Source organism: Citrus sinensis, chromosome 8, assembly GCF_022201045.2.
Source record: "Citrus sinensis cultivar Valencia sweet orange chromosome 8, DVS_A1.0, whole genome shotgun sequence".
Taxonomy (NCBI): domain Eukaryota; kingdom Viridiplantae; phylum Streptophyta; class Magnoliopsida; order Sapindales; family Rutaceae; genus Citrus; species Citrus sinensis.
In genome coordinates, this window is record NC_068563.1 from 22,346,926 (window position 1) to 22,373,197 (window position 26,272).

The 26,272-nt window shown below is 33.8% G+C and overlaps 3 protein-coding genes across 4 annotated transcripts; 2 read left to right on the top strand and 1 right to left on the bottom strand.

The window, feature by feature from the left end:
* Window positions 1-1,121: 1,121 nt before the first annotated feature.
* LOC102613598 (receptor-like protein kinase ANXUR2) lies at window positions 1,122-3,931 on the bottom strand. The gene has a single exon (XM_006487814.3). The coding sequence runs from the start codon at window positions 3,929-3,931 to the stop codon at window positions 1,325-1,327; it is 2,607 nt and encodes an 868-aa protein (XP_006487877.2). The 3' UTR covers window positions 1,122-1,324.
* Window positions 3,932-6,442: 2,511 nt separating this feature from the next.
* LOC102613894 (uncharacterized) lies at window positions 6,443-7,330 on the top strand. The gene is made up of 2 exons (XM_006487815.2): window positions 6,443-6,959; window positions 7,251-7,330. The coding sequence occupies exons 1-2, from the start codon at window positions 6,443-6,445 to the stop codon at window positions 7,328-7,330; spliced, it is 597 nt and encodes a 198-aa protein (XP_006487878.2).
* A 12,152-nt stretch (window positions 7,331-19,482) lies between these two features.
* On the top strand, window positions 19,483-26,173 carry LOC102609043 (uncharacterized). 2 transcript variants are annotated; one of them, XM_025102284.2, is made up of 13 exons: window positions 19,483-19,926; window positions 20,271-20,333; window positions 20,446-20,619; window positions 20,942-21,073; window positions 21,780-21,919; window positions 22,138-22,224; window positions 22,353-22,478; window positions 23,261-23,413; window positions 23,921-23,989; window positions 24,708-24,809; window positions 25,246-25,416; window positions 25,504-25,583; window positions 25,706-26,173. In XM_025102284.2, exons 1-13 carry the CDS (start codon window positions 19,896-19,898, stop codon window positions 25,752-25,754), a joined length of 1,377 nt encoding a protein of 458 aa, XP_024958052.2. In that variant the 5' UTR covers window positions 19,483-19,895; the 3' UTR covers window positions 25,755-26,173. The 2 variants fall into 2 exon arrangements, with proteins under 2 accessions (XP_024958052.2, XP_006487783.2); XM_006487720.4 differs by having other exon boundaries at window positions 19,489-19,926; window positions 25,743-26,173.
* The last annotated feature ends 99 nt before the right edge of the window (window positions 26,174-26,272 follow it).

A 26,272-nucleotide genomic window follows, 5' to 3' on the forward strand; every position in this document is an offset into this window, starting at 1 on the left:
TAACTAATCCAATAATCATGGCTGATTGAATCAAACCAAATTAAGTAATTAACCATTTGTCGAGCTTCTAGAAAATAGAAATGGATCAATCAATGATCTACCGTGTACTCAATACGCAACTGACTTTTATTTCATGATCTCAGTTGTCAAAGCAACGTTGAATAAATATTTTTTCAATAAACAAATTAAAGCATTAATCAGAGATAAGTTTTTTAACAGAATCAAAATATGGGTCCCCCCCCCAATTTGCTTACAATCTATTCTAAGGCCACGAATTAGGACTAGTTTTTGTGATATTTTTAAAACCGAATCCTCAGCCTGTATTTTAATATGATTTACAAACTATATTATAAACCCCACTAGCTAATAGGTGAATTTAAAATCGGCAAGAACTTGTCTCCATTTATCATAGTTGAAGTCGAGTTGAAATCAACTTGCAAATGAGAGAAAACCTATTTCGACAACAGGTAGGAAGATTAAAATCCTCAACCTTATTAACCAATTAAAAATATGTCTGCAAATTCTAAATTATCGAGGTAGCCTCGCTCCACTAAACCATACACGCATTGCTCTTATCCCAAAAATAAAAAAGCCGAGAGATGTAGCTGACTATAAACCTATTAGCTTGTGCAATGTCATTTATAGAATCATAGCAAAATGCATAGCTAATAGGTTAAAGTAAATTCTGCATGATGTAATATCCCCAAATCAAAGTGCATTCATCCCAAATAGACTCATCACAGACAACATTATTATAGGATATGAATGTCTTCACAAAAATATGATCACCACTTGACTTGACTAATGAGTAATTTGCTAGTAAGGTAAATTTAAGGAAATTGGAACTTCGCTGCATATCATTATCTAGCAATTAGAGATTTTAGAAGCATTAGCATGAATTGCATCAATTGAAGAAAAAAAAAACTAAAATTGTAATTAAGATTGTGTTTTTCTATTGAATCACATTCAATACACAAAGTGAAGAAGAAGGATCTAACAAAAATGAATTCAAGTTCTATCTATGCACATACATACAATTATTTTATATAATTATATTGAAAACATAACTTAAAGACCATAAAGAATACCAGGCATGTTTTAACATGCTTCCTTTTCTTTTTTGGGTCTGAATTCCTGGCATTGTGAGTACAAATTGCTATAGATTTTTACACTAGAACAGAAGAAGTACAAACCATACAAGCATTGAAGCCAATCTCACTTTAAATTCATATGCTACAGTTCCATGGCTTTTGATCATTGATTTTATGCCCATCTCAATGGCATTGGCAATGCAATCATAAGCAGCTTATGAACAGCATTTTTCTCATCTCCCTGTTGGGTTCACCATCTGTGAGAAAATTGCACTATCTTGATCTGAACTTTCATTTGATCCATGGTCACTTCCTATGCTGCAGTTTCTAGCATTATCATCTTCAGCACCATCAATGCTACTTCCTCGCGAACGATTTGACGAAGCCTCTGTGCTTTCAACCAACTGAAGAACAAACTCTAGATTCCACAGCACATCTCCCATTGAAGGCCTATCAATTCCTGAATCAGCTAAGCACTTTTCAGCTGTATCCGCGAACTTCTTTAAGCACTCAGGGCTGATTTTATCCTTGAGGAGAGGATCAATAATGTCGTCAAGTATCCCTTTTCGTTTGCAATGCAGTGCCCAATCGGCAAGACTGACTTGCTCCTTCGGAAGGCTAGGATTCAGAGCAGGCCTTGCACACAAAACCTCGAAAAGGACTACTCCAAATGAGTAGATATCAGATTTTTCAGTTAATTGTTGCCTTTTGAAGTATTCAGGATCTAAGTAACCAAAGCTGCCCTTCACCACAGTACTAACATGGCCATTTTCCATGTTAGGACCAGTTTTCGATAGCCCAAAATCCGAAACCTTGGCAACCCAATTCTCGTCAAGCAGAATGTTTGTTGTCTTGACGTCTCTGTGAATGATTGTGTACTTAGCCCCTGTGTGAAGATAGTGAAGTCCTCTAGCTGCTCCAATGCAAATCTCCAGCCTTTGCTTCCATGAGAGAGCCTTCTTGGTATTATAAATATGCTCCCTTAGAGTTCCCAGAGCCATGTAGTCATAAACCAAGCACATTTCGTTACCCTCCTCACAGAAACCAATCAGAGATACCAAATGCTTGTGTCTTAGCTTTGAAAGCATCTCAATTTCGGTCACGAATTCGTTCACTCCTTGTTCTGAAGATGGGTTTGATCTTTTGATAGCCACTTTCAACTTATCCTCTATAACACCTTTATACACCTTACCAAAACCTCCAACTCCAATGACGTAAGACTCATCAAAACTCTTGGTAGCATGTTTAATCTCTGCCAATGAGAAGCGGCGACAAAGACCCTGAGCAATTGCTGAAAGATGGCTACTAGCATTGCTTTTGCCTGAGATTGTTGATTTGCTTTGTGTTGTTTGAGAATGCCCGTAAATGGGCAGCCAGCTGGACGTGTGTGATTCTGTTCCAGGGATTCTCTGCTTTCTTTGGTACACAACAAAACACAGGGCAGCTACGAGGCCAAAGGCAGCAGCTCCTCCAGCAGCACCTCCTATCACATGGATATTGGACTTGGATTTATTAGTAAAACCCTTTGTGCTGTTACCTTCAGACTTAGCAGGCAATGCTGATGGCTCAGGATTGGGGCCTGCTAAGTTTTTAGCTGTTTCTATCTTGAATATCTCCAATCCATTAAGAAGTGCGTCAAGATATTCAGGTTGATATTTCAGTGATGGTGACATTGCCACAAAAATCTGATCATCACCAGGCAAATCCTCGACATATACCGCGTAATCTTTATAAATTGGTACTCCTTGCCCATGTGTCCAAGCAATCACATCAGCATCTGCCTGTGCTGTTTGATTGTTGATGTAAATATTGAAAACTCTTTGATTGATTTTGTTTATATCTGGTTTAAACTCACAGAAATGCAACCTTACATAGTAAGTAAAATTGGCATCAACCCGGAAAATCCATGTGAGATTGAATTCCATGTTGGTATGCGCATCAACTCCCATATATCTTGCAGTCATGTAAACATCAGGAGGAGCAGAATAGTCTGGCAAAGATTTGTAATCAATTTGAACCTCATCAGCCTTCATAGGGATCCCATATCCAGCTCCGAACAAATAAGGCTCATCATTCTGCCAACTCCTCATAAGACCACCGGAATCATTTTTCGGAGAAATGAATTGCCCTGCAACATTCAATCTAAACATTGTCTGCATATTCGCCGTCATCCCATCAATAGTTTCGCCCAAACCAACGATAATGGCCTGTTCAAACAAGTCTGGAGATGGAACCAACTCTATCCCATTAATAAAGGCAAAAGTTCCGGGATGCTTATCAGAAGGCCTAAAGGTAATTTTCAGGATATCAGAATCCATCGGAGCCAGTGAAAACTCTTTAATAAGATAAGCTTGCGCAACAGCTTGTGCTGTTAGTGAAGCACTAAAATTGCTCAAAAGGGTAACATCATTGGCAACAACAGAGAAATAAGAATTCGCAACATTGAGCTCAGGATAGGTAGATGGATAGAAATGGAATCTAACCCAATAACGAGATTGTAATCTTATGGGAAGCTCATAACTCATTTCTTGCTTGAATACTCTGGCATCCATGTACGGAACCTTAGAGACAAGTGAAGAGTCTTGGTATGTAGCTCTCGTTGGTTTTGATTCTCCTTTGCTCAAATACTTATCATCCGGTTCCCAACTGCGTCCATCTGCATCAATGCCGCCGTCTTTTGAGCCACAGCTCAAAGTTAAAGCTCCAGGGCCGTCCCCCCCTCCACTTCCACCTCCACCTCCACCACCTCCTACACCTCCAGAGTCTTGTGCATATAGAGTACTCGGGATGGAGCTAAATATACAAACAACAAAAACCAAGACAGGGGAAATGCTATACATCATGGCCCAATTGGCGTACAGGAAAATCACCAAAAAAAAATAATAATAAAAGACTGGTTAAGCTGATCAAAGAAGAAAGAGGAAAGTGAAAAAAAGATGTTTTCCTGTACGCGGAAATCACAATGTTAAATGATTTTGTTGTTGGTGATGGTGCAATAGGGGGCCAAGCCTAAATCAGAAGCTAAGGAGTGATCCATGGGAACTCTATCATTATTCTAACAAGCTTGCCTGGAATAAAGGACCAAACCAGGCAAGAAGAAATGGTGAAGGTTTTTTTAGGCTTATTTCTTTGTATTTGGCCTCCAATTTTTTGTCTGGGGATTTTGGTTCAAAAAGTCTGTTTCAGAGTTTGGGAGCGGCTTGTTGGAGAATCAGTGAACGAGAGCAACAATCGTTATTGCATGATTTGTTTGATTGGTTCTCAATGCTTTGAAAGCTTAATTTAGCTTTCTTTCCCTTTTTTTCCTAAAATTCCTGAGACCTCAATTTTTTTTTTCCCGCACGCATAGTTTATTGGGTTGTCATATGCTGTCATTTGCATGATTTGCAATGCATCCAAATATTTAACGTCATGGCATTTTATTAGTAAATTACGAAATAAGTGACCACCCCGTAGTCAGAGAGACATAACGAATTTTATTCTTCAAACAATTAATATATAGTTCATGAAAAAGAAGCTACAAGAGAAACTAAGGATGAAATAATGAATTACATCTTGTGATTTCATTAGTAATAAACTAATGTTATTATATAAATATTTCTTTATGGCGTTAGTAGCAGCGGTTTTAGATAAATTTGTGTGAAAAATGTATTTAATTTTGAGAAAGCAATAAGATACACGACCCTAATTTGAAAAATGAAAATAAAAATTGAACCATATTAGTTCAAATAATTAAATACCATCATTATAACTATCAGTTAGTTCAACTGGTAAAATCTCATAATCATATAAGAGGTTAAAGTTTCGAACTAGCAGTGGAAACTTTGACCTCTTCGTTTAAAATGAAGGTCATAATGGAGAAATAATAAACTTAAAGAGGCCATAAAACAATAATATAAATCGAAGGGAGTCAAAACATAAATTTTACAAAAAAATCTTCATAAGGATTTTTTTTCTTAAGAGCTGCTGTTTGTTAGGAGTTCCATTGAAATGGAGCCATGAAACCTAGGAAGCAAATATTTTGATGGTTAAACAAAAACAGACTTAATGTTTACACTTGTAATTAAGATTGGTTTTAAGTAACAATAAAATCAGTCCTAATTGAACAAAACACAACATGGGGGAAGGAAGCCACGGGCCACTCGTTATTCCATGGTTGTTGTTAATTAATTTAAGTCAAGTATATATACTTCATAACAAAAATTATGCATAATTTATTAAAACCAGTTACATTAGTTAGTTTGTTTTTTATTTATCCTAATTATCATTGTGATTAATGGTTCTTGAAATAGATACATGGATACGACAATTTTATTAGATATACATGCATATAAATGATATGTCTGTATCACCGAACATCTTCTCAAAACAAAAAAAAAAAAAAAAACAACAACAATGAATAATAGCAACTTATAGTTCACCATCATATCCTTACTTAGCCAACAAGGTTTTTATAGATACACACACACACACATGCAAGCTGTTGAACTACTTACACCATAGAACATAATTTACGGTAATAAGGATGTCATTTTTCATAGGTGACAGGTTTCGAATTAATTTTAAGAGGCTTATGTAACAAATTTTTAAAATTTGAGGGAGGCTTTCCATAAATTTCAAATCCACACATGTATATTTACGTGCTTGTATCTTGAGGAAGCTAGCTAATCAAATGTGCCCAAATTAGCAAATTAATGAAAGAGACTGTGAGAACTCCTGATTTTGTAGAAACCCTAGATATACGCATCTCAAATTTAGGTATCGACAGAGAATAGGAAAATCTAGCATTACTCTAGTTAAAATTTAGCAGCCAGCACCCACCAAAAACAAACAAAACAGCTGCCAACAGAGAAATACAAGGAAAATATTTGTTACCGTACACCAAATTTAACTTCTGCAAATCACCACTTTATCGTTAGAAATGAATGGCGATAACATTAAACCATTCAACTTCATCAATGGATGCCCGACGTCTGCGATTCACCTACTGACTCTTATTTCTCTCATTAAAGCCCTCCAAATCATCTCCTGCATCATTCGGTCGGGTTGGTGTCGTTGCAATAAACAGAATATATATCTATATATTTTTGTAACAATTTCTTTTTTTTTTTTTGGGGTTCAGATTTTTTATATATATTTATATTATATATATAGAAAATATATATAAATAATCAAATTCTTTCAAAAACAAACCAGAACAAAAACCAAAAAAAAAAAGGCACCCCCGCCCACAGAAACTCTAAAAGACCTTTCTGTATTAGGCTGGCTGGCCGCACCAGCTGACGCTGCTGCGGCTGCCGCTATCTCAGATTAAACTCAGGTGATCAAATTTATAATTTTTCTAAAAAAAAATGGATAAAAACAAAGCAAGTCTTTCACAATCGGTTTCGTCGTCGTCGTCGTCTTCGCCGCCGTCGTCAATGCTGACATCTTCGGACACAGAGGAGCTGAGGCGGATGCCACTGGCTCCAACATCGTTGAACAAGAACAAGAAGCGGTTGTCGAAGCAGCTGTCGATGTGCGAGACCCCACGTGATATTGCATGGGAGAAGAGGCGGCGGCAGATGCTGAGGCAAGAGCGGAGGAAGAATGGGATTCATGATTCTGATCAAGATTTGTTGACTGATGAGGATTTGCACGAGCTCAAGGGCTGCATTGAGCTTGGCTTTGGGTTTAACGAGGAAGAAGGGCAGCAGTTATGCAACACCTTGCCGGCTTTGGACCTTTACTTCGCCGTCAACCGTCAGCTTTCCACCAGTCCGGTGTCCACGCCTCAGAGCCGTGCCTCCACCTCGTCCTTGGGCGGCCGCTCTTCGTCGTTTGGGAGCCCCAGAAGTGACTCGGATGCATGGAAGATTTGTAATCCAGGTAATCAGGATTTTCTCATGAACTCATGAACTTTTACAGATTTTTATGTCTCGTGTGCATTACTGATAGCATACGGTTAAGATTTAACTGCTCTCATAATCCTATCTTTTAGACACCAATTACCAACGTAAAATAAGTAACAAAATATGCTCTCTCTCTCTCTCTCTCTCTCTCTCTATATATATATATAGATATATGATGTAATGATCTTTATGATTGGTTATTTCAGCAGAAACTGTGATTGATTTTTTATGATGGAATTGTTTTGCTTGTTGTATTGGGTTGGCGCAGGGGACAATCCTCAGCAAGTGAAGACCAAGTTAAGGCATTGGGCGCAAGCTGTTGCATGTTCTGTAATGCAATCCTTCTAAGAGAATGGATGGAGATCCATGATATTCAAATTCAACATTCAAATGTCTTTGTACAGAAAAGTGAAAAAAAAAAAAGAAAGAAATGAGAAAGGTTGTCAAAAATTAGGATTTTTTTCTTCGTAAGCCTTGGCATCGATGCTTCACTTCCAACAAGGAAAAATGGAGCAGCATGCAGCCAGCAGTCCTGAGTTTTTCGATGTTAAGGCCAATTTATTATGAGGTCATGATGATCGATGATGGGTTTTTTTTTTTTAATTTCTTTTAATTGAAAGTCTTGTTTTTTGGCAAAATTCAGAACATGTACTCAGATTTAGTGTCATATGTATCTCATGCTGTATGGGATTTAACAGCAACCATTTGTAGGCATTTTGAGCCTCTTTCCATGGTGAAAAGGAGTGAGGAAATTCTTGTAATGTTTCAACATTACTATTAATGTGAAAGTGAATTTGATTAGATAAATTAAACGTGGTTGACGGATTATATACATATATATTTTGAATTTAACAAACAAACTCGATCTTTTTATTCATAGAATGAATTTTCCTTTAATTTGTGCCAAATTGGTAAAGAAATGGTTTGCATTTTCTCGGTTACTGGAGGAATTATTTCATTCATCAAATACATGTGATGATGACATGATAGCAAATGAAGAGCTTGGGGATACATTGTTCCAATTTTAAATTGTTAACAATTATGTGATTGATCGTTATAAACTCAGGATCCGATTCTCTCTTGACCCAAAATTTTCTAAATTTTGTTGAATATTTTTAAACATGTCGTTTAAGCAATTACATGGCTAGGATTTAATGTACCATTCGCTAGTTTTCCTTAGCAAACAGGTCGACAAATTTAAAAAACGTACCCCTCGCGTTGTTTAGAGAAAGAATTTTTATTGTTCATGTTCAAAAAATTCAAGTTCACAATAATCCTTCAAATTTATGTTTTAAAGATTAATGACCATAATTCAAGGTGTTGAAAGTTATAAGTTCAAAGTCTAATGAGGATGAGGTGATTCTTTCTCTTTCCCACGATGCCTATATAAAGGAGGGGGAAGTAGCTTCAATGGGACAACTAATTATTTCTGTTGGGGGTAAAATTTGGCGGGAGTAATAAGGGCATGACACGTGTATCAAAACCACAATTGCCGATATGCCCTTCATAAACCACGAAATTAAGGGGAGTTCAATGGTAGAATGAAAAAAAAAACCTCCAAAAGTAGAAAGCAGGCACCCTAAAGTAAGGTCGGAAAATATTCTTCATGATGGTCTAAAATCGCCATATGTCTTCAAAACACCACCGGGCACCAGATTTGGGAAGGTACCACTTAGACCATCTCAACAATTATCTAAAATATCACCCTCACAGTTATAAAATCGTGAAGAGAGTACCACAGTTGAATATGAGTAGTACTAGTAGCAACAAATGCAGGTATTCTCTTGATCTCCTTGGCTATTCAAAAAGAGCCAATAAAGAAGAGCCACCCACTATACTGAAAGGACAGTCAGTGCGTTGTTCAAATGCTGAATAATCTTGAAGAAATGACTAATGAATACTCGCCGCTTGTTTCGTCCATCAAAGAGCTTATACACAGGAATTGGCACATTTCTGTGAACCATGTTTACAGAGAGGCAAATTTTGCTGCAGACTCAATTGCGAATTACGCTTCGGACCTTTCAATTGGCCTTCACAATTTGAGTAGTCCCCAGGATTGTGCCATTCATTTTCTTCTTCATGATATGTATGGGGTGGCTCACCCCCGAATAGTGTCCTTGTAGCTCTTTTAACAGAGCCCCTATTGAATCAACAGAGCTCTTTTAATAGTATCCTTGAATCAAAAAACAAAAATATTGAGGATTATGAAATCATCCCTAGCTGAAGAGGGGAACAGCCATACGTATCCTGTCATATGTCTAAAAAGACACAAGGACATTCTCTGGGGCACTCCCCATACATAAGGTGAGGTAGACTCTAAAGTCATGTTTGTTTTGAAGAAAAGGGAGGAGAGGAAAACAGTGGAATTGAGAGGAAGGGAGAAGAGTAGTGAAATTAAATTTTTTTATTTGGTTTGATAAGGAAATGAATTATAATTTTTTTCTTTATACAAATTTATCCTTTATCTTAAATATTAAACTATTTATATTAGTAATAATATATATATATATAATAAAATGGCGGTTCAGTGGCCGGCGGCGGAGGTCCGGTGATATTCCGGCGAGGTTCGACAGTGGTCCGGCGACTTTCCGACGGTGGTCCATTTATAATATTAAATCAATAAAATAAAAATTATAAATAATAATTATTAATGGCATTAAATAAGTTTAAAAGATGAAAGGTAATTTTGGAAACTTTATTTTCTAATAGAAGAGGAATTTAAATTGTACATTAAGATGGATATTAAATTCTAATGGAAATTAAATTCTTATACATTTTGTCAAACCAAACAATGGAAATAAAAAGAGAATTTAAATTACTTTCCTCTCCTATATTCTCTCCTCCCAACCAAATATGACCTAAAGGAAAGATGTGCACAAACACAAAAAATGCTCATCTTCAACCTTGTTTTACGATTTCTAAGAAACCCAATGTTCCTCTGACATTTTGTTGACTTAAGTATCGGAGTGCCAGTGCTGCGTCTAAGGCCACCTTCCCTTTTTTACAGGTCTACATTGAGTCTTTCCTATCAAATCTTATACAAAAATTAGTGAATTTGTCTCCTTATCTCCATCTTTACATGCTCTCATAATATCTTTCGACTATCCTAAAATTAGACTGAAATAATTTCTAAAGACTCTCACGAATTAAGAACTAATTAAAATGGTTAATTTTCATATATTAATTAAATAATACTATATATAACTGATAAATCATACTTTTTTAGTGGTTGCTGCTAAAGCGGATCGTATTGAAGTTACGTCATTATTATTGTTGATTGGTTGATAATCATAAGATTGGAAAATCCTCCAAACTTGCGAAATAAGTACCATCCTCTTATTATCTTGCACCCTCATTTTCTTTAGGTTTCTCATTTTCTTTAGGGAGATTGCTAATTTTCCCCCTACAGTAATCAACATATACCATTTTCCCCCTTGCTATTTTTATAATGGCCAAAAATCCCCCTGATAGTATAAGTTTACAATATTACCCTTATTTTCAACTACTCTTTTATTTACATTTATTATAAATTAAATAAATCACATGAATAGAAACTAAATAAAAAATTAAGCATTAAAAACAAGAAATATATGTTTTGATATGAGCAAAAAAATTAATAATAAAATTTTTTTCTTGTACTTATTTATTTTGTGAAATTTTCTTATAATAAATATATAAAAAAATTATTATAAAATGATAAAAAAATATTATAAGAAAACTTGAATGACAAATAAAAATTTATTTTAAGATAAATAATAAAATATTTTGCCTATACTTTTTGCATTTAATTTTAAAATATTACAAAATGTTTATTATAAGAAAATGTTCACAAAATAAATCATTATAAGAAAAAAATTTATTATTAATTTTTTTGCTCATATCAAAACATATATTTCTTGTTTTTAATACTTAATTTTTTTATTTAGTTTCTATTCATGTAAGTTATTTAATTTATAATAAATGTAAATAAAAAAGTAGTTGAAAATAAAGGTAATATTGTAAACTTGTACTATTAGGGGAGTTTTTGGACATTATAAAAATAATAGGGAGGTAAATGATATATGTTGATTACTGTAGGAGGGAAAGTGACAATACCTCTTTTCTTTATGTTTCTTTGTATTTTTCCAAGGTAATAATGTTAACTATAACTTTTGAATTCAAAACTAAAGTAACATCTCTATATTTGTTATGTTGGGCTCGAGCCACTCCATTATGGACGCTCAATTCTAAAAATTATTTTTAAATATATAAAATATATTTACCAAGATGGTTTAGATCAATGTAGTGTATATTTGAAATTGCATTCGGAGAGGTAAAGAACTGAGGCTCTATTTGGTATGCCATTTTAAATAAAGATTTTGTTAGTAGAGCTTTTATAAATATAGTTTTTACCTAAAAAATTTTAATTGTTTAGTTATCAATGACAGTTTTTATTAAAAATTATAAAATTACTTTAATAAATAAGTTTTTATGTTACGAAAAGAATAAAATAAGATTGTTGAATAAGTAGATGATATTTTAAATATTTTAATATTAAAAAAATTTCTTACCTCAACTCCCAAAAACCCAAAATTTAAGTTTTTTCTAGTAGAGGCAAAATCGTTTATTTAATCTTCAAAAACTCTACTAAAAAAACAACTAAACAATAGCAAAAATTTTGATAGGAGTTTATGAGATTAAATAAGTACTTATGACCATTAGATAAGTTATACCAAAAAGGTACTAAAATAATTAATTTAAACTTAATACACGACTCTATTTTTTCAAATATATGCACATAGTTAAAGGTGTGACTAAAAAGATCACATAAATGTTTTTTTAGATAATTATACTTTGATTATAATAACTAAATTTATATAAAAAATAAGACTCTATGATAATTTTATAAAATAAAGTGTTGTAAATATGAACTCTCACCATTTTGAACTCAAATCCCACATTGGAAAAGCAATTCCCCATCCTAGCTTTTGTTGCCTATATATATATTATGCATATGCGTAATTGTTGTGTAACAAAAATTGGCTTAATAATAAGATTGATAATAAGGTACTAAGTGTACTTTGTTTAGTTCATAAATTTTCTATTTTCTATATACTTTATAACACGCTATTAACATGATGGCTAATTTAACATGGGCAGTTTAATTTTTACTGTTTGTGTTTATTTATGCTTATTTCTTTTATGATTTATCATTATTATGTTTTTATATTGTTAGTTTATTGTGTTATTAACTTAATAATTTATTGTTTATAATAGTTTTAATGGCTGATTTTACCGTCTATATTGTTATTATCTTGTTACTATGTTATTATTCTGTTAATATGGTTTGTTTAATTAATTAATTTATTTATATGGCTAGTTTAACTGCCTATCTTGTTTAATTTATTTACTTGTGATTGGTTAAACTGACTATCAAGTTATTTTAATTTCAATAAATTATGATTTGTCCTAGCATATATTTGTCTTCGAATATTGTTGTTGTAACCTAAGTTTACAACACAAATAAGATGGCGAGAACCTAAAGTTCTAACATCATTAAAATCAGAACCTGAAGTTCTAAGTTATGATTTTAAGTTAGAACCTAAAGTTCTAAATACATGCATGAGGTTTCTACATATTTTATAGTTCTTGTTTTTGTTTATATCTAAATATTTCATATATATATATATCACGATTCTTATTTCTATTTTCTTTTTTATTAGTAATAAAAAAGTTTTTCTTGGAAAATGACAAGCCTCATGAATCTAAAAATCTACGCTCTTGAAGTTTTCGGAAGAAACTACTTTTCTTGGGTATTGGATTCCAAAATGCATTTGCAAGTTATGGACCTAGAAGGCACTACAATAGAAGAAAATGAGGCATCTTTGTAGAAAAAATCGAAGGCTATGATTTTCCTCCGCCTCCATATACACGAGAGCGTGAAAACTCAATTTCTAATGATGGAGGGTCCACTAAATTTGTAGAGTAATGTCAAGGAAAAATTTGACCATCAGAGGGATATTTTTCTTCCAAATGCCAAACACGAGTAGTTAAACTTAAGGTTTTAGGATTACACAAGTGTCTCTAATTATAATTCTGCTCTATTCCATGTCATCACAGAACTGTAATTGTGTGGAGTAGAAATTACTGATAGAGACATGCTTAAAAAGACACCACTTTTCATGCACCAAATATTGTCCTGCAACAAGAATATGGGGAGCATCAATACAGAAAAATACTCTGAGCTAATAACATCTTTTTTAATTGCTGATAAAAAAAATGAGCTCCTCATGAAAAACCATGAATTACGTCCAATTGGCTCTCAACTATTTCTTGAAGCGAATGCAAATATATATATTAATAGTGGACGTAATCGAGAAGGCAACAAAGGTTATGGTTACTACCATTGTGGTGGCCATAAGCACATAAGATTGTAGAATAACAGAAATGGACGCCACTGGAAATAGAATATCTATAAGAGACATAGTAAAGAAAATGGCATAGAAAGAAAAAAGTTATATATGATACTGAAAAAATTTGCTATCGGTGTGAAGGAAAAGGTCATTGGTCACATACATGTAGTATGGACAAACATTTGGTAGACCTCTACCAAGCATCCAAGAAAAGAAAGAGAAAGATTGAGACTAATTTAGTCGATAACTTAGATCTTGAAGATCTAACTCATCTTGATGTCTTTAATTTCTTTGAAAACACATAATGGAAAAATGATCACTGTACTGGTGATGGAAATATCCACATTAATTTAATTCTCCTTATTGTGCCATAATTATTAAGTTACTAATATATTAACTTTGTATTTTTTGTAGTTTCAACAGATATACTTAATGTTTATATCTAATCCTACTATCTAACGTGGACTTTTGTTTAATGTATGATTATGGATTTTAGAAACAAATTATCTATTTCGAAATCAAAAGTTGAGGGTGTTTGCTTGGTTGACAGTGCAACCACACGCACTATTCTTCAAGATAAAAATAGTTTTTGGAAATAAAATAACGTGAAGAAAAAGTGAATATTATATCTAGTCTTGCAAACTCGATAAAAGACTTCAGAAGAGCTATATTATTGTTAGTAAGCATAACAAAACTAGAAATCCAGAATGCTTTATATTCAGCAAAATCTAAAAGAAATCCACTGAGCTTTAAAAATATTCGCCGAAATAGATATCATAATGAGACTTTAAGTGAAAATAAGGCATATTATCTATACATTATTAAAAATGTTTTGGGAAAAAAATTATATTAGAAAAGTTCAAAGCATTCTCATCAAGATTGTATTACACAATCACAAATTCGATTGAAAGCTATGAAATGATGAACTAGAAGTTCATAAATAAAAAAATATTCATATTGTGGCATGATCACCTTTGACATTTTGGATCTACAATGATGTGTAGAATTATTGAGAATTCTCATGGATACCCATTAAAGAACCAGAAGATTGTACCGTCCAATGAGATTGTTTGTATCACTTGCTCACAAGGAAAAATTTGTGGTTGAACCATCCTCTTCTAAGATTGTTCGTGAATCTCCATCGTTTTTGCAAAGAGTTCAAGGATATGTATGTCAACCAATCCATCTACCTAGTAGACCATTTCGCTACTATATAGTTTTGATTGATGTATCTGCATGCGGTCACATGTTTGTTTATTGTCCACTCGTAACATTGCATTTGCAGATATTTTGCCCAAATTATGAGATTAAAAGCACAATTTGCTGATTATCCAATTAAAACCATACGTCTGGATAATGTTGATGAATTTACATATAAGACATTTGATGACTATTGTACATCAATCGATGTCGATGTTGAGCATCTAGTTCCAAATGTACACGTACAAAATGGATTAGAGGAATCATTGATTAAACAATTGCATATAATTACACGAACCTTACTTATGCATGCAAAATTACTAATATCTGCATGGGGTCATGTTATTTTACATGTTGTAGTAGTAGTTCATCTTAGACCTACGGCTTATTGTTGTGCAAATTTTAATGTACTCGCAAGCGCACGAATCTATTGTAGTATAGACTAATGGTGACGAGTGTCGATCCCACGAGGAGGTGGATTTTAATTGTATATAGAATTAATTTTGTAAATGAGTGGTTGGATTTTTTGGTGGAAATGATTTGGAATATGCTAAAACTTAAATTAAAATGGCGATAATAAATTCTGAAATTGGAATTGAAATGACGAGAATAAATTGAAGCGAAGATCTATTGAAATGATGTACTTGGGTATCTGGATCCGTATCAACATGCATCATGGGCTAAATAATCCGTATTAATGCCAATTAAATCATGATGGGGGAATCCACACCTCATGAACCACGCTTTAATCAATATGGTGCTAAGGGCTTATCGTGCCAAATAATAATAACCTTGTACTAGAGGGCCGGTGAAACCAAGGCGGTACTAGACAAGATTAGTATTATTTGTCAACGAGAAGTAAAAACATCCACAAAAACTAGAGGGGAAGAGAAAATAAATTTACCAAATAAAGCCCATGACACATGTTGAGACTTCACCTTCAACCCAAGCTTGAAAAGAAATTAGCCACTCATAATTGAACTAGGGGCAAAATGGAAATTTATTAAAATACGAAGAAAATACAAGATGGAGAGAGAATTACAGAAAATGGATCCCAAAAATGGATTCAGAGATATCAAATTAGGGGGGGGAGGCCCCCTTTTTATAGATACATGGAGTAAATCATGGCCATCGGATTAAAAACAGTTTGGACGCTCAGGATTGCGCCACGTCATCAGTCAACAGTCCACGGTTTGACCACGCGGATGAACAGTAACACGGTTTGACCCGACTTTGAACAGTAACGCGGTTTGGTTGAAAATAATCCTGTGTGATGCATGTACCGTACGCGAGATTTTTCGTCCACTGATATGCTGCCACGTCACCATCAACAGTACATAAGAATTTTAGTTCAATAGGATCGTGACACCTCATCAGTCAATGCCACGTCATCGATCCGTCTATGTGAGCTGTGCCGTGAACAGTAACATGTACAGTACCGTATACGTGAATAGTACCGTACATGTGAATAGTGCTATTTTTCCTTTTATGCTCCTCCTAAGGTTTTCGACCGTCCTGAGTTCAAAAGTGATGTCCGTTTTGCCGTCTGATCTCTCCTTTATTGTGAAATGACTATAATGCCCCTAAAATACATAAAATACTTAATTAAAATAAAACACATGTAATTAAATCACAAGAAGGTTAAATATATAAAAGTAAGGGTTGTTAGTAAGACTTAAAATATAAAATGACGGTTTTCTCCTTTATAAATATGCATTTTCTAACACTCAACACTTATCATCAATATTCTCCAACAAAGATTGTACTTAGTCAACAACCTAACATTTCCTATCTACGTATTTTTTGTTGTGTTGTGTATGTTCCTATATTACCCCCTCATTGCATGAAGATGAGTCTTCAATGTCGTTTGGGGATTTATGTTAGTTTTAACTCATCTTTAATTATCAGATATTTTGAACCCTTGACGGGTGATCTTTTCACCATATGTTTTGCAAATTGTTACATTGATGAGTTAATTTTTCTATCATTGGGAAATGGAAAGCCTCTTAAAGGAAGGTATGAATTTTCTTGAAAAGTTTCTACTTTATCTCATTTAGATCTTCATACCAATTTATGAGAAAATAAAGTATGAAAGATAGTATATTTACAGCAAATTGCAAATTAACTACTAGAAGCATTTACAAATGCAGCAAAGGTAACCAAGTCACGTGTTCTTGCTGCTCATACATCAGTCCAGGTGGTTGTTCTTGTAGAACAATCAAGTGTAAAAGCAGCTAATGAGTTATCTTTTACATGTAAAAAATGTGGCAGACCACTTAGTTCCAAAGAGAGTTTTCATCGGAGAGGAGAATGAAAAATCAAGATCTTGTTAAAAATAATGCTCGAGTTATTAATGTGCCCACATTATTTGAATCATCAGTTCCAGAAGAACTGATAGTCTTTGAAAAGACATAAGTCCCTGAGGAGACAATAACCTTTGAAGAGTTACGAAAACCAAAAAATGAGAAAAAATCTATAAATTATACTTCTACAAAGGAAATGTGGGATCTTGGTGAAATGAACATCGACAGTGTATTTTCATTCAAAGTAGCTATTGAAATTTTAAATGATTTTCAGCATAAAACTGTTTATAAATGTACACAAAGACATAATTAGCATGAATGAAAAGAAGCAATTCAAGCAGAATTGACTTCGTTAGCTAAACATGAAAGTTTTTGGACCTACAGTCCAGACACCTAAAGATTTTAAGCTTGTTAAATGCAAATGGTTATTTGTACGAAACATAATGAGCATAATGAAATCACTAGATACAAAGTGCGATTAGTTGCATAAGATTTCTCTCAGAGACATGATATTGATTATGAGGATATTTATTCTCCAGTGATGGATGCTATTATGTTTAAATTTTTAATCATCATAATAGTCTCAGAAAGACTTGACATGCATCTCATGGATGTAGTGGTTGCATACCTATATGGGTCACTTGGCGTTAATATTTATATGAAAATCCCTAAACGATTTAAAATACCTAAGCATTTAAATTAACAGATTGGAATGTGTTCAATCAAATAGCAACAATCCTTATATGGATTGAAATAATCTAGACACATGTGATACAATCGTTTGAGTGAATATTTAATTAAAAAAAGATACAAAAATGATCTTACTTGCCTATGCATAGTCATTAGAAAATTCGAGTCTAGATTTGCAATTGTAGCAGTTTATATTAGGGGTGGGCACTATTCAGTTTGGTTCGGTTCAGGGGCTGAACCGAACCGAACCAAATTAATTTTGTTCGGTTTGGTTAAGTTCGGTTCCATTTGATTTTATCCTATATATTCATTATTCAATAAAAAAATATAATATAATAATACACTATTAATACAACAATAATCTTGAGTATATAAATTAGCAAACAATAAACAACATAATAAAATTTAACAATAGTAAATTAACATAATAAATTCCAAAAACAATCTAGAAATCCATAAATAATAACCAATATAATTAAATCTAACAATAATAAATTAAAATAACAAAGTTCAACAATAAAATAAAGTGTATGCTATGATATATATAATATCATGTATTAATTAACAACAAAAATAAAAAAGATAAATTATGAACTATTTTTTTAATTTTAATTTTAATTTTTTCTTGAACCATTTGGTTCGGTTTTGAACCGAACCAAATAAAAAACCAAATGGTTCAGAATTTCTGAACCATTTGGTTTTTTACTCCGAACCAAACCGAACCAAATGCCTACCCCTAGTTTATATTGATGACACGAACTTAATAAAAACTCCTAAATAACTCCTGAATATTTAAAAATAGATTTTGAAATAAAAAATTTGGGGAAAACGAAATATTGCCTCGGTTTGCAGATCTAGTATAAAACAAATGGAGTGCTTATTCATCAATTAGCTTATGTTGAACAAATCTTAATGCAGTTCACTATGAATCATGCTCATTCCCTAAGCACTCTTATGGTTGTTTGGTCTCTCAACCCTAAAAATAATCTATTCCGACCTAAAAAGGATAACAAAGAGATACTTAATCCAGAAGTACCATATCTAAATAAAATTAATGTTTTGTTGTATATAACTCAATGTGCCAGATTGGAAATTGCATTCATTGTGTATTTGTGGGTGAGATTTAACTCAACACCAACACGCTGACATTGGAATGACGTTAAGCATATCTTCTAATTTTTGCGCAGAACAATAAACTTGGGGTTATTTTATTAAAGTCAACCAATGGAGAATCCTGATCGTATCAGTTATGCAGACATAGGCTACCTCTCTAACCCTTACAAAGCCCGTTCACAAAGAAAATATGCTTCCACGTACAATGGCACAACAATTTCATAGCGATCTACTAAGCAGGCCTTTGTTGTCGCCTCCTCTAATCACTTGGAGATCCTCGAGTCACATGAAGCAAGCAGGGAGTGTATTTGGTTGTAGTCTATTATCCATCATATTCAAAGCACCTACAATTTGACGTCTGTAACTGATATTCCAACAATTATATATACAGACAATGCTGCTTGTATTGCTTAGATTAGAGGAGAATACGTCAATGCAGATAAAACTATAACAAATTTCGCCAATATTTTTTTATACTCATGAGCTACAGCAGGATAAGAAAATTAATGTTAAACATATATGCTCCACTAATAATTTTGCTAATCTTTTTATTAAAACTTTGCCTACATCAACGTTTGAAAAGTTAATCCACAGTATTGGCATGTATCGACTCAACAAATTATCAAATTGATACATGATATCTGAGGAAATATTTCTTCAGTAGAGTATTTTAAAGATAAGAGTTTATGCAGCTGTATTAGATAAATGTGCACTATAATTTTTTTTTCTTCGATTAGATTTTATCCCACTACGTTTTGCAGACAAGGTTTTAATAAGAAAATATTAAGCTAGTTAAGTGCCTAAATAATGAAATTCACGGGGGACTGTTGTACATATGAACTCTCACCATTTTGAACTCAAATCTCACATCGGAAAAACAATTCTCCGTTGTAGCTTTTGTTGCCTCTATATATATGATGCATATGTGTAATTGTTTGGTGTAACAAAATTTTTTTATTTATATTTATTTTCTATTTATTCTGTAACATAAAGGAGTATTTGTGACCTTTTTAAAATATAAAAAAGGGAGAAGAGTTGCGAGTCTTCTAATTTCTCTTCGAGTTTCAACTCGACAAAACCGCAGTTCTTACCTAAACCATAAACCCCAGAATCTTCTGAGACACAGAGACAAGTGTATAACTACTTTTTTAAGTTTTAACTTAAACTACATAGTTTAAGATTCTCCCTTCTTGCTCTCAGTCACAGCAAACAGCAATGGCCCCTGATGCTTCTCACGCTCTTGCAGGTTCTTTATCTTAATTTATTGTTTTGAGTAATTTGGCCATCTGGGTTGTATTCATATCTTTGTGGGGCATTAATTTTCTGTTGTGTTCTGAAGCATAAAGCAGATGTCTATTTATCTTTGAGCTCATAGTAATGTGTTTTATTATTAAATTTACTGGTGCATAAGTTTATTATCCTTTTGTTGCTGCTTGAGTAGTTTGGTAATCTGCAATGAGCTTTAGATTCATGTGAGGCTTGAATTCTTATTGGTTTTGAAGCATGATTCTGTATGAATGCTTATGTAGATTGCTTGGTGCATAAACAGTAAACCTTCTTCTGAAGTCGTTGTTGCTCTGTTGAATGTAGTTAGGGAAAGGGTTCAACAGTTTCTGAATGCTGCTTGTACTGGGAATCTTGACCTTCTCAAGAGTAAGTTTGACGTACAGATTAATGGCGGTTTAGGCACTTGTTTATAAATTTAATTTATAGTTGCAATTTTCTTTTAAATCTGAGATGTTTTGGAATCGAATTTTACTGTTAGAGATTGCGAAGCAATTGGATGATCAGGGGAAAGGATTGTCGAAAACTGTAGCAGACATAAAGGATGCCAACAAACGAGGTGCACTGCATTTTGCAGCTAGAGAGGGCAAGACTGATGTGTGCAAGTATTTGTTGGAGGAATTGAAGCTTGATGTGGATACACAAGATGAAGATGGTTTGTTCTTAATGTTCTTGCTGTGCATTCTTAGATTTGTTGTTTTAATCTTTGTGCATGAATTGGTGATTGCACTAGAAATCATACTCGTGTGGTTTCTCCTACGTGGTTCCCTTTTGTTTTTGGTAGTTGTTTCGAGACCTATGTTGTTTTTTGAATGTTATCATGGGCTAATACACTCACAATTGCAGCTGATACATTTTTATCTAGTTTTAGTTTTGCGTCCCCTTATAAGTATGAAAACTTAGACATGGTGGTTGTAGTGTTACAACTATGACTATGAAGTTATTTTGTCTGATCTTCTAGAATTTCAAATATGCAGGTGAAACTCCTCTTCTTCATGCTGCTCGTCAAGGCCATACTGAAACCGCGAAGTACCTTTTTGAGCATGGTGCTAATCCTACCATTCCAAGTAACTTAGGAGCCACGGCTTTGCATCATTCTGCCGGAATAGGTGTGCTATTTTTTTTTTTTTTTTTTCACGTGATAATCTGGGTAGTGTGTCATAGAATTATGAAAATCGACTGCTTCATTTGTTTAGTTGATGCTGGTTATGTGTTGGTATTTAAAGGTTATGTTAAAGGTCCCCATCGTTTTAGGAAGTGTCAAATTGTGAGTAAATGATGAAATGAAAATTTTTGTCAGTTAACATATAGCTTCCTTTCCTTTTTTCAGACACAAATTTTCCTATAGAAGGTAGACTGGTTTTAGAACTAAGTGGCCCTTTTAATCTTTTTCTTGATAAAATAATTGAAATTTGCTTCTCTTCAATGAGTTTTTGTACTATCTGTGCAAGAAGAAGTACTTAATGTTTGGTATTGTCAAATAATAATAAAATCTCTTAATGGTATCACAGCCTGATGTTGCTTGTTGTTTGCTGTCTTCATTTAAAGCAAAAATTTTATGCAGCATGTTTTGCTAGAGTGAATGGATCCGGTGTTTTTAACTTGTTGAGATTTAAATTTGAAAGTGTTTTGCATTGTTGAACTAAAAGTTACAATTTCTAGGCTCTTAATGTAAAATCTAGTATTGAGGTTCATTTTAGCCGTTGTGCCAATTTATTCTCTAGATTTATTTAGTTTCACTTGGTTACAGATTCATTTGAGCCTGACTGACTCAATTGATTTGTATTCTTACAATCAGTTCATGCTTCATTGCAGGAAATATTGAGTTGCTGACATATTTACTTTCCAAAGGCGCTGAGGTTGATTCAGAAAGTGATGCTGGTACTCCTTTAATCTGGGCAGCTGGTCATGGCCAACAAGAAGCTGTGAAAGTTTTGTTAGAGCACCATGCTAATGTATTTTTTATTCATCATTGTTCTTTCTTTGTTATATTATGCTAAAACATTCTGTTTCTTTTAGGTCTTTTGCTTATTTATTCATTTTATCAAAGCCTATTTATGCCAAAATCAATACAAAAAACTTTTAGTCATTTACCTGGAATGTGGGTCTAGTGCATGTTATGTGCATATTATATTGTTTTTCTTATGTTGTTGTCAATTGGTGTTGTTTGCAGCCTAATGCTGAAACAGAAGATAACATCACTCCTCTATTGTCAGCTGTAGCTGCAGGTTCACTAACATGCTTAGACTTGCTTATTCAGGTTTCCTATCTTCATTAGTCCCCTAAACTGTCAAATATTGATGTGGATTTGTTAAGGCGTGTCTAGAGTTTGTGCTTAGATGTGGTCTCTGGATTTTAAGAGGAATGTTTGCATTTACTCATATGCAGGCAGGTGCTAATGCAAATATTGTTGCTGGTGGAGCAACCCCATTGCACATCGCTGCTGATATTGGGAGTACAGAAATCATAAAATGCTTATTGAAAGCTGGAGCTGATTCCAATGTCACCGATGAGGTTCTGGCCATTAGAGCATTCGTTTAGTCATGATATTGTTTCTCTATCACACTTTTGTTGCTTGTTTGTTGTGTGTGTTTATTTCCTTAAGTCTTTTAAACCCTTGGTTTGATGCTCATATTTTTGTCTCTGCAGTTGAAGATTGTATAGAACTTTTGTTATCAATACCAAAATTTTTTGAAAGTCTAGTTTCCTTATCAATGTATTATAGTTAGAGTTTTTCCTTTCATGCTGCTTGGCTATTTATTTATGTATTGATATGAGTTTGTTGTTCAAAATGGGCAAAGCCTCTTACCTTGCAAAGTATACGAAGACCTCCTGATGGATGATGTTGGCTGCCTTTAATCACAGTGATCTTCCATAAAGGATACTGAGTTCCATCTATCTAGTGACCTTGCTTTCACTATAAGACATCTAATCCCTGAACTTGCTAGAATTTTTTTTGAGATTGACCTTTGCTATCCTTTACCTTCAAGTTGGTTATAATCAAATATCCCTTTTCAAGTAGTTGTTCTTTTGAGTTCACTCCACAAGGAAATATAAGCAGAAATCTTTTGGGTCCATATAATTCTTATGAGCTTACTATATTGACATCTCGTACATAGAGTTTGCCCAACTTCATCACCGTTTCAAGTCCCTCTGCAAATTAAGGAGTTGAAGTATATTCAAATTTATAGAAGTATGATTTTATGTATGTTGATAATGGTAGTCGGTTTCAAGGTAGTATTAGTTGATTCCAAGTCTTACATGGAATAACTTAATGACTTTTCTTTGCATCACAGGATGGCCAGAAACCCATACAAGTTGCAGCTGCAAGAGGCAATCGTGAGGCTGTTGAGATCCTTTTTCCCTTGACATCAGAAGATCCCTCCATTCCCAAATGGACGGTTGACGGAATTCTTGAATACATGCAATCTGAATCGGGGAAACAATTGGTAATCCATTCATTCTTGAATTTGATTTTAGGAGAGTGGTGGAAGGTCTGTGACTTGTGTAATGCTAAAATTGTAAATGATCTTAATCAATTTTCCCTTTTCAGTTGTGGACTTGTGTAATGGCCATCCCTCATAAACATTATACTTGCTAAATTTCAAACTGCAAAACCTAGGACTTTTCAAGGAGTTTTTTTGTTCATTTCAGAATTTTTTTTTTTTTTTGGGTCAAATTAAGTGCTTGAGTAGAAAGATGGAAAGAATATGTAGATGAGAGGAAGGGATATCTCTAAGCTAAGAGAGAAAGAAAGAATATGTAGAACAAAGTTTCGATTTAACACTCAGAAGTAGATAGACAAACTGATGTGCCCTTACGATTACCTAGGTTAGTTATATACTCTAAGATACTGTACTCACATTTAGTGTGAATAATTGCAATCTAATACTATTATACTTATATACACTAAAATGTTATTTTTCATAGAATGTTCTAAAGTTGACCTTTTGCAGGAAGAAACAAGAAACCTGAAGGAAAATAATGCACCAAAAGACAAGGCTCCAATGAAGGAGCTCCCTGAGGTACTATTTTTTCTCTGCAATTCAACTTTTCCTTTCGGTTATGCATTGCTTTTGTGCAGATTATTTTATCAAGGTACTTTGTTTTCTTCAATTTTTTTTTTTTATATATATAAACTTCGTTGAGTGTTGCTGAATATTTTGTAAGTTCAAATGATGTACAACTGTTTTTAGTTTGTTTTTGCTTCATAGTGAATGATTATCTGTCCAATGAGATGAAGGAAGAATTTTAATTCTTTTATGGTTGGTGGGCAATTTGGTTTTTGCAATATTAGGAAATAATGATCAAACCAAAACTTTTAATGTTTGATGTAGAAAATTTAACGAATAGTAGTTGGGAGAACTTCATATTGTATCATTTGGTCTATTGTAGTATTTTCTAGTTATTGATATGTAGTAAAAGCTAATCTTATGGGATTGGTTTCTTTACATACTCTATTTTTTATTCATTCAATTTGTTTCTTTGAAGTTACTCTTTTGTTGATAATGTGAAAGAAATTGGACAATACCACTTCCCTGGGGGATTGTCCTTTTCAAATAATTTTCCTTTTTATTATATAACTCTTATGGATTTATCATAACTTAAAATTTTTTTTCTTTGTTTGTATGTTATCTTTTATTCAAAATTTGAGTAAATTCTGTGGAAGCATCTTATTTCTGTTGTCCAAATTTCTATTATGTTGTCTTGTTCCCCTGTTTTAAATTTTTATTACTTATTCAGGTGCGGCCTGAAATAAAGAAGAAAGCTGCAGAAGCAAAAGCAAGAGGAGATGAGGCTTTCAAACAAAAGGATTATCTTATGGCTGTTGATGCATATACACAAGTATGTTATTCATCTGTCCTCTGCCATTTTGATGCGATATTCCTTCTTATTCTGTTACAAATGGAGGGATCTTTTTGATGCTCTTGTTTATCAGTGAATGGTGGAGAATTCAGTTCTGTATACATAGTGTTCTTGGCATTCAACTTTGTTAGATTTGAACAATTGAAATGACCTATGTATTTGACTCTGTTGCATTCTTCTAATGTGGAGGTTCTCAAAAATTGTCTCTGGGAATAACATTTTTGAAAAAAGCTAAACCTTTGTATATAAGAGTATTCAGAAATAGCTGTTATATGGCGCTCCTGCTGCTTCCCAATATCATGGGGACAATTCATGTATTACCTTATGACAGCAAGAACTAGTGGTTAATTTGGCCACCTAAATGGAAGAGCTTTCTGAATTTCATTTAAAATACTTACTAGATGATGTTTTTCAGGCAATTGATTTCGACCCCAGCGATGCCACATTACTTTCCAACAGAAGCCTTTGTTGGATACGTCTTGGACAAGCAGAGCATGCCTTAGCCGATGCAAAGGCTTGTAGAGCATTAAGACCGGACTGGCCGAAAGCTTGCTATCGGGAGGGTGCAGCATTGCGTTTATTGGAGGCATGCTTTCATCTTCACTCTTATTGAATTTTAAGGTTATATCCGTCTCACATTATTTGACATTTTTATTCTTGCTCTATTTTCTAGAAATTTGATGAGGCAGCCAATGCTTTTTATGAGGGCGTGACGCTTGATCCTGAGAATAAGGAGCTTGTATTTGCTTTTAGGTTTGTGACTGCCCACTTCATGTCTTCCCGATTTTGGTGGCTTAAAATTTTGCTTGGCATTTTTAATTCTCTAAAGTTGGTGCCAAGCAGACTGTTAGAAGCAGGATTTTATTCTAGAACAGTGTACAACATACACTTTTCTTTTCCCGTCTTTTGCAGGGAGGCCGTTGAAGCTGGGAGGAAGTTTCATGGGACAGACAAGAAGTAATAGTTTGTTCCAATTCCAAAATACGGAGACAAGAAACCAAAAAACCACTTGCACTAATGAGTTATCGGTGCGACAGGCTTATTGTTATTTTTGAGTCATGCCGCAAGAAATGATTCGGGTGGGAGTATGGATAGAACCCATATTTTAAGATGCTATTAACAGCTGTTTTTGAATTTAGTTTCATAGTATCTTGTGCGAGTTCAATAGGGGTTCAAGGGCTAGTTGCGGCCCTCTGTGTGTGTGCTGCGCGCGTGTTTTTTTTTTTTAGTTGAATTATTCCTTCTTTCCATCACAAAATTTTGTAACACAAGACATGAGACTTCACAAAACTGCTGTATCTTGTTAATCATTGATGAGCAGTTACGTACTCTTTTACCATCCATATTCTGAAGTTGCACATTTTGAATGAAATGTGGGGAAAACATTTGGCTGAATGAAATGGTCAAAGCTAGAACTCGAGGGATTTCTTGTGATATTTTGT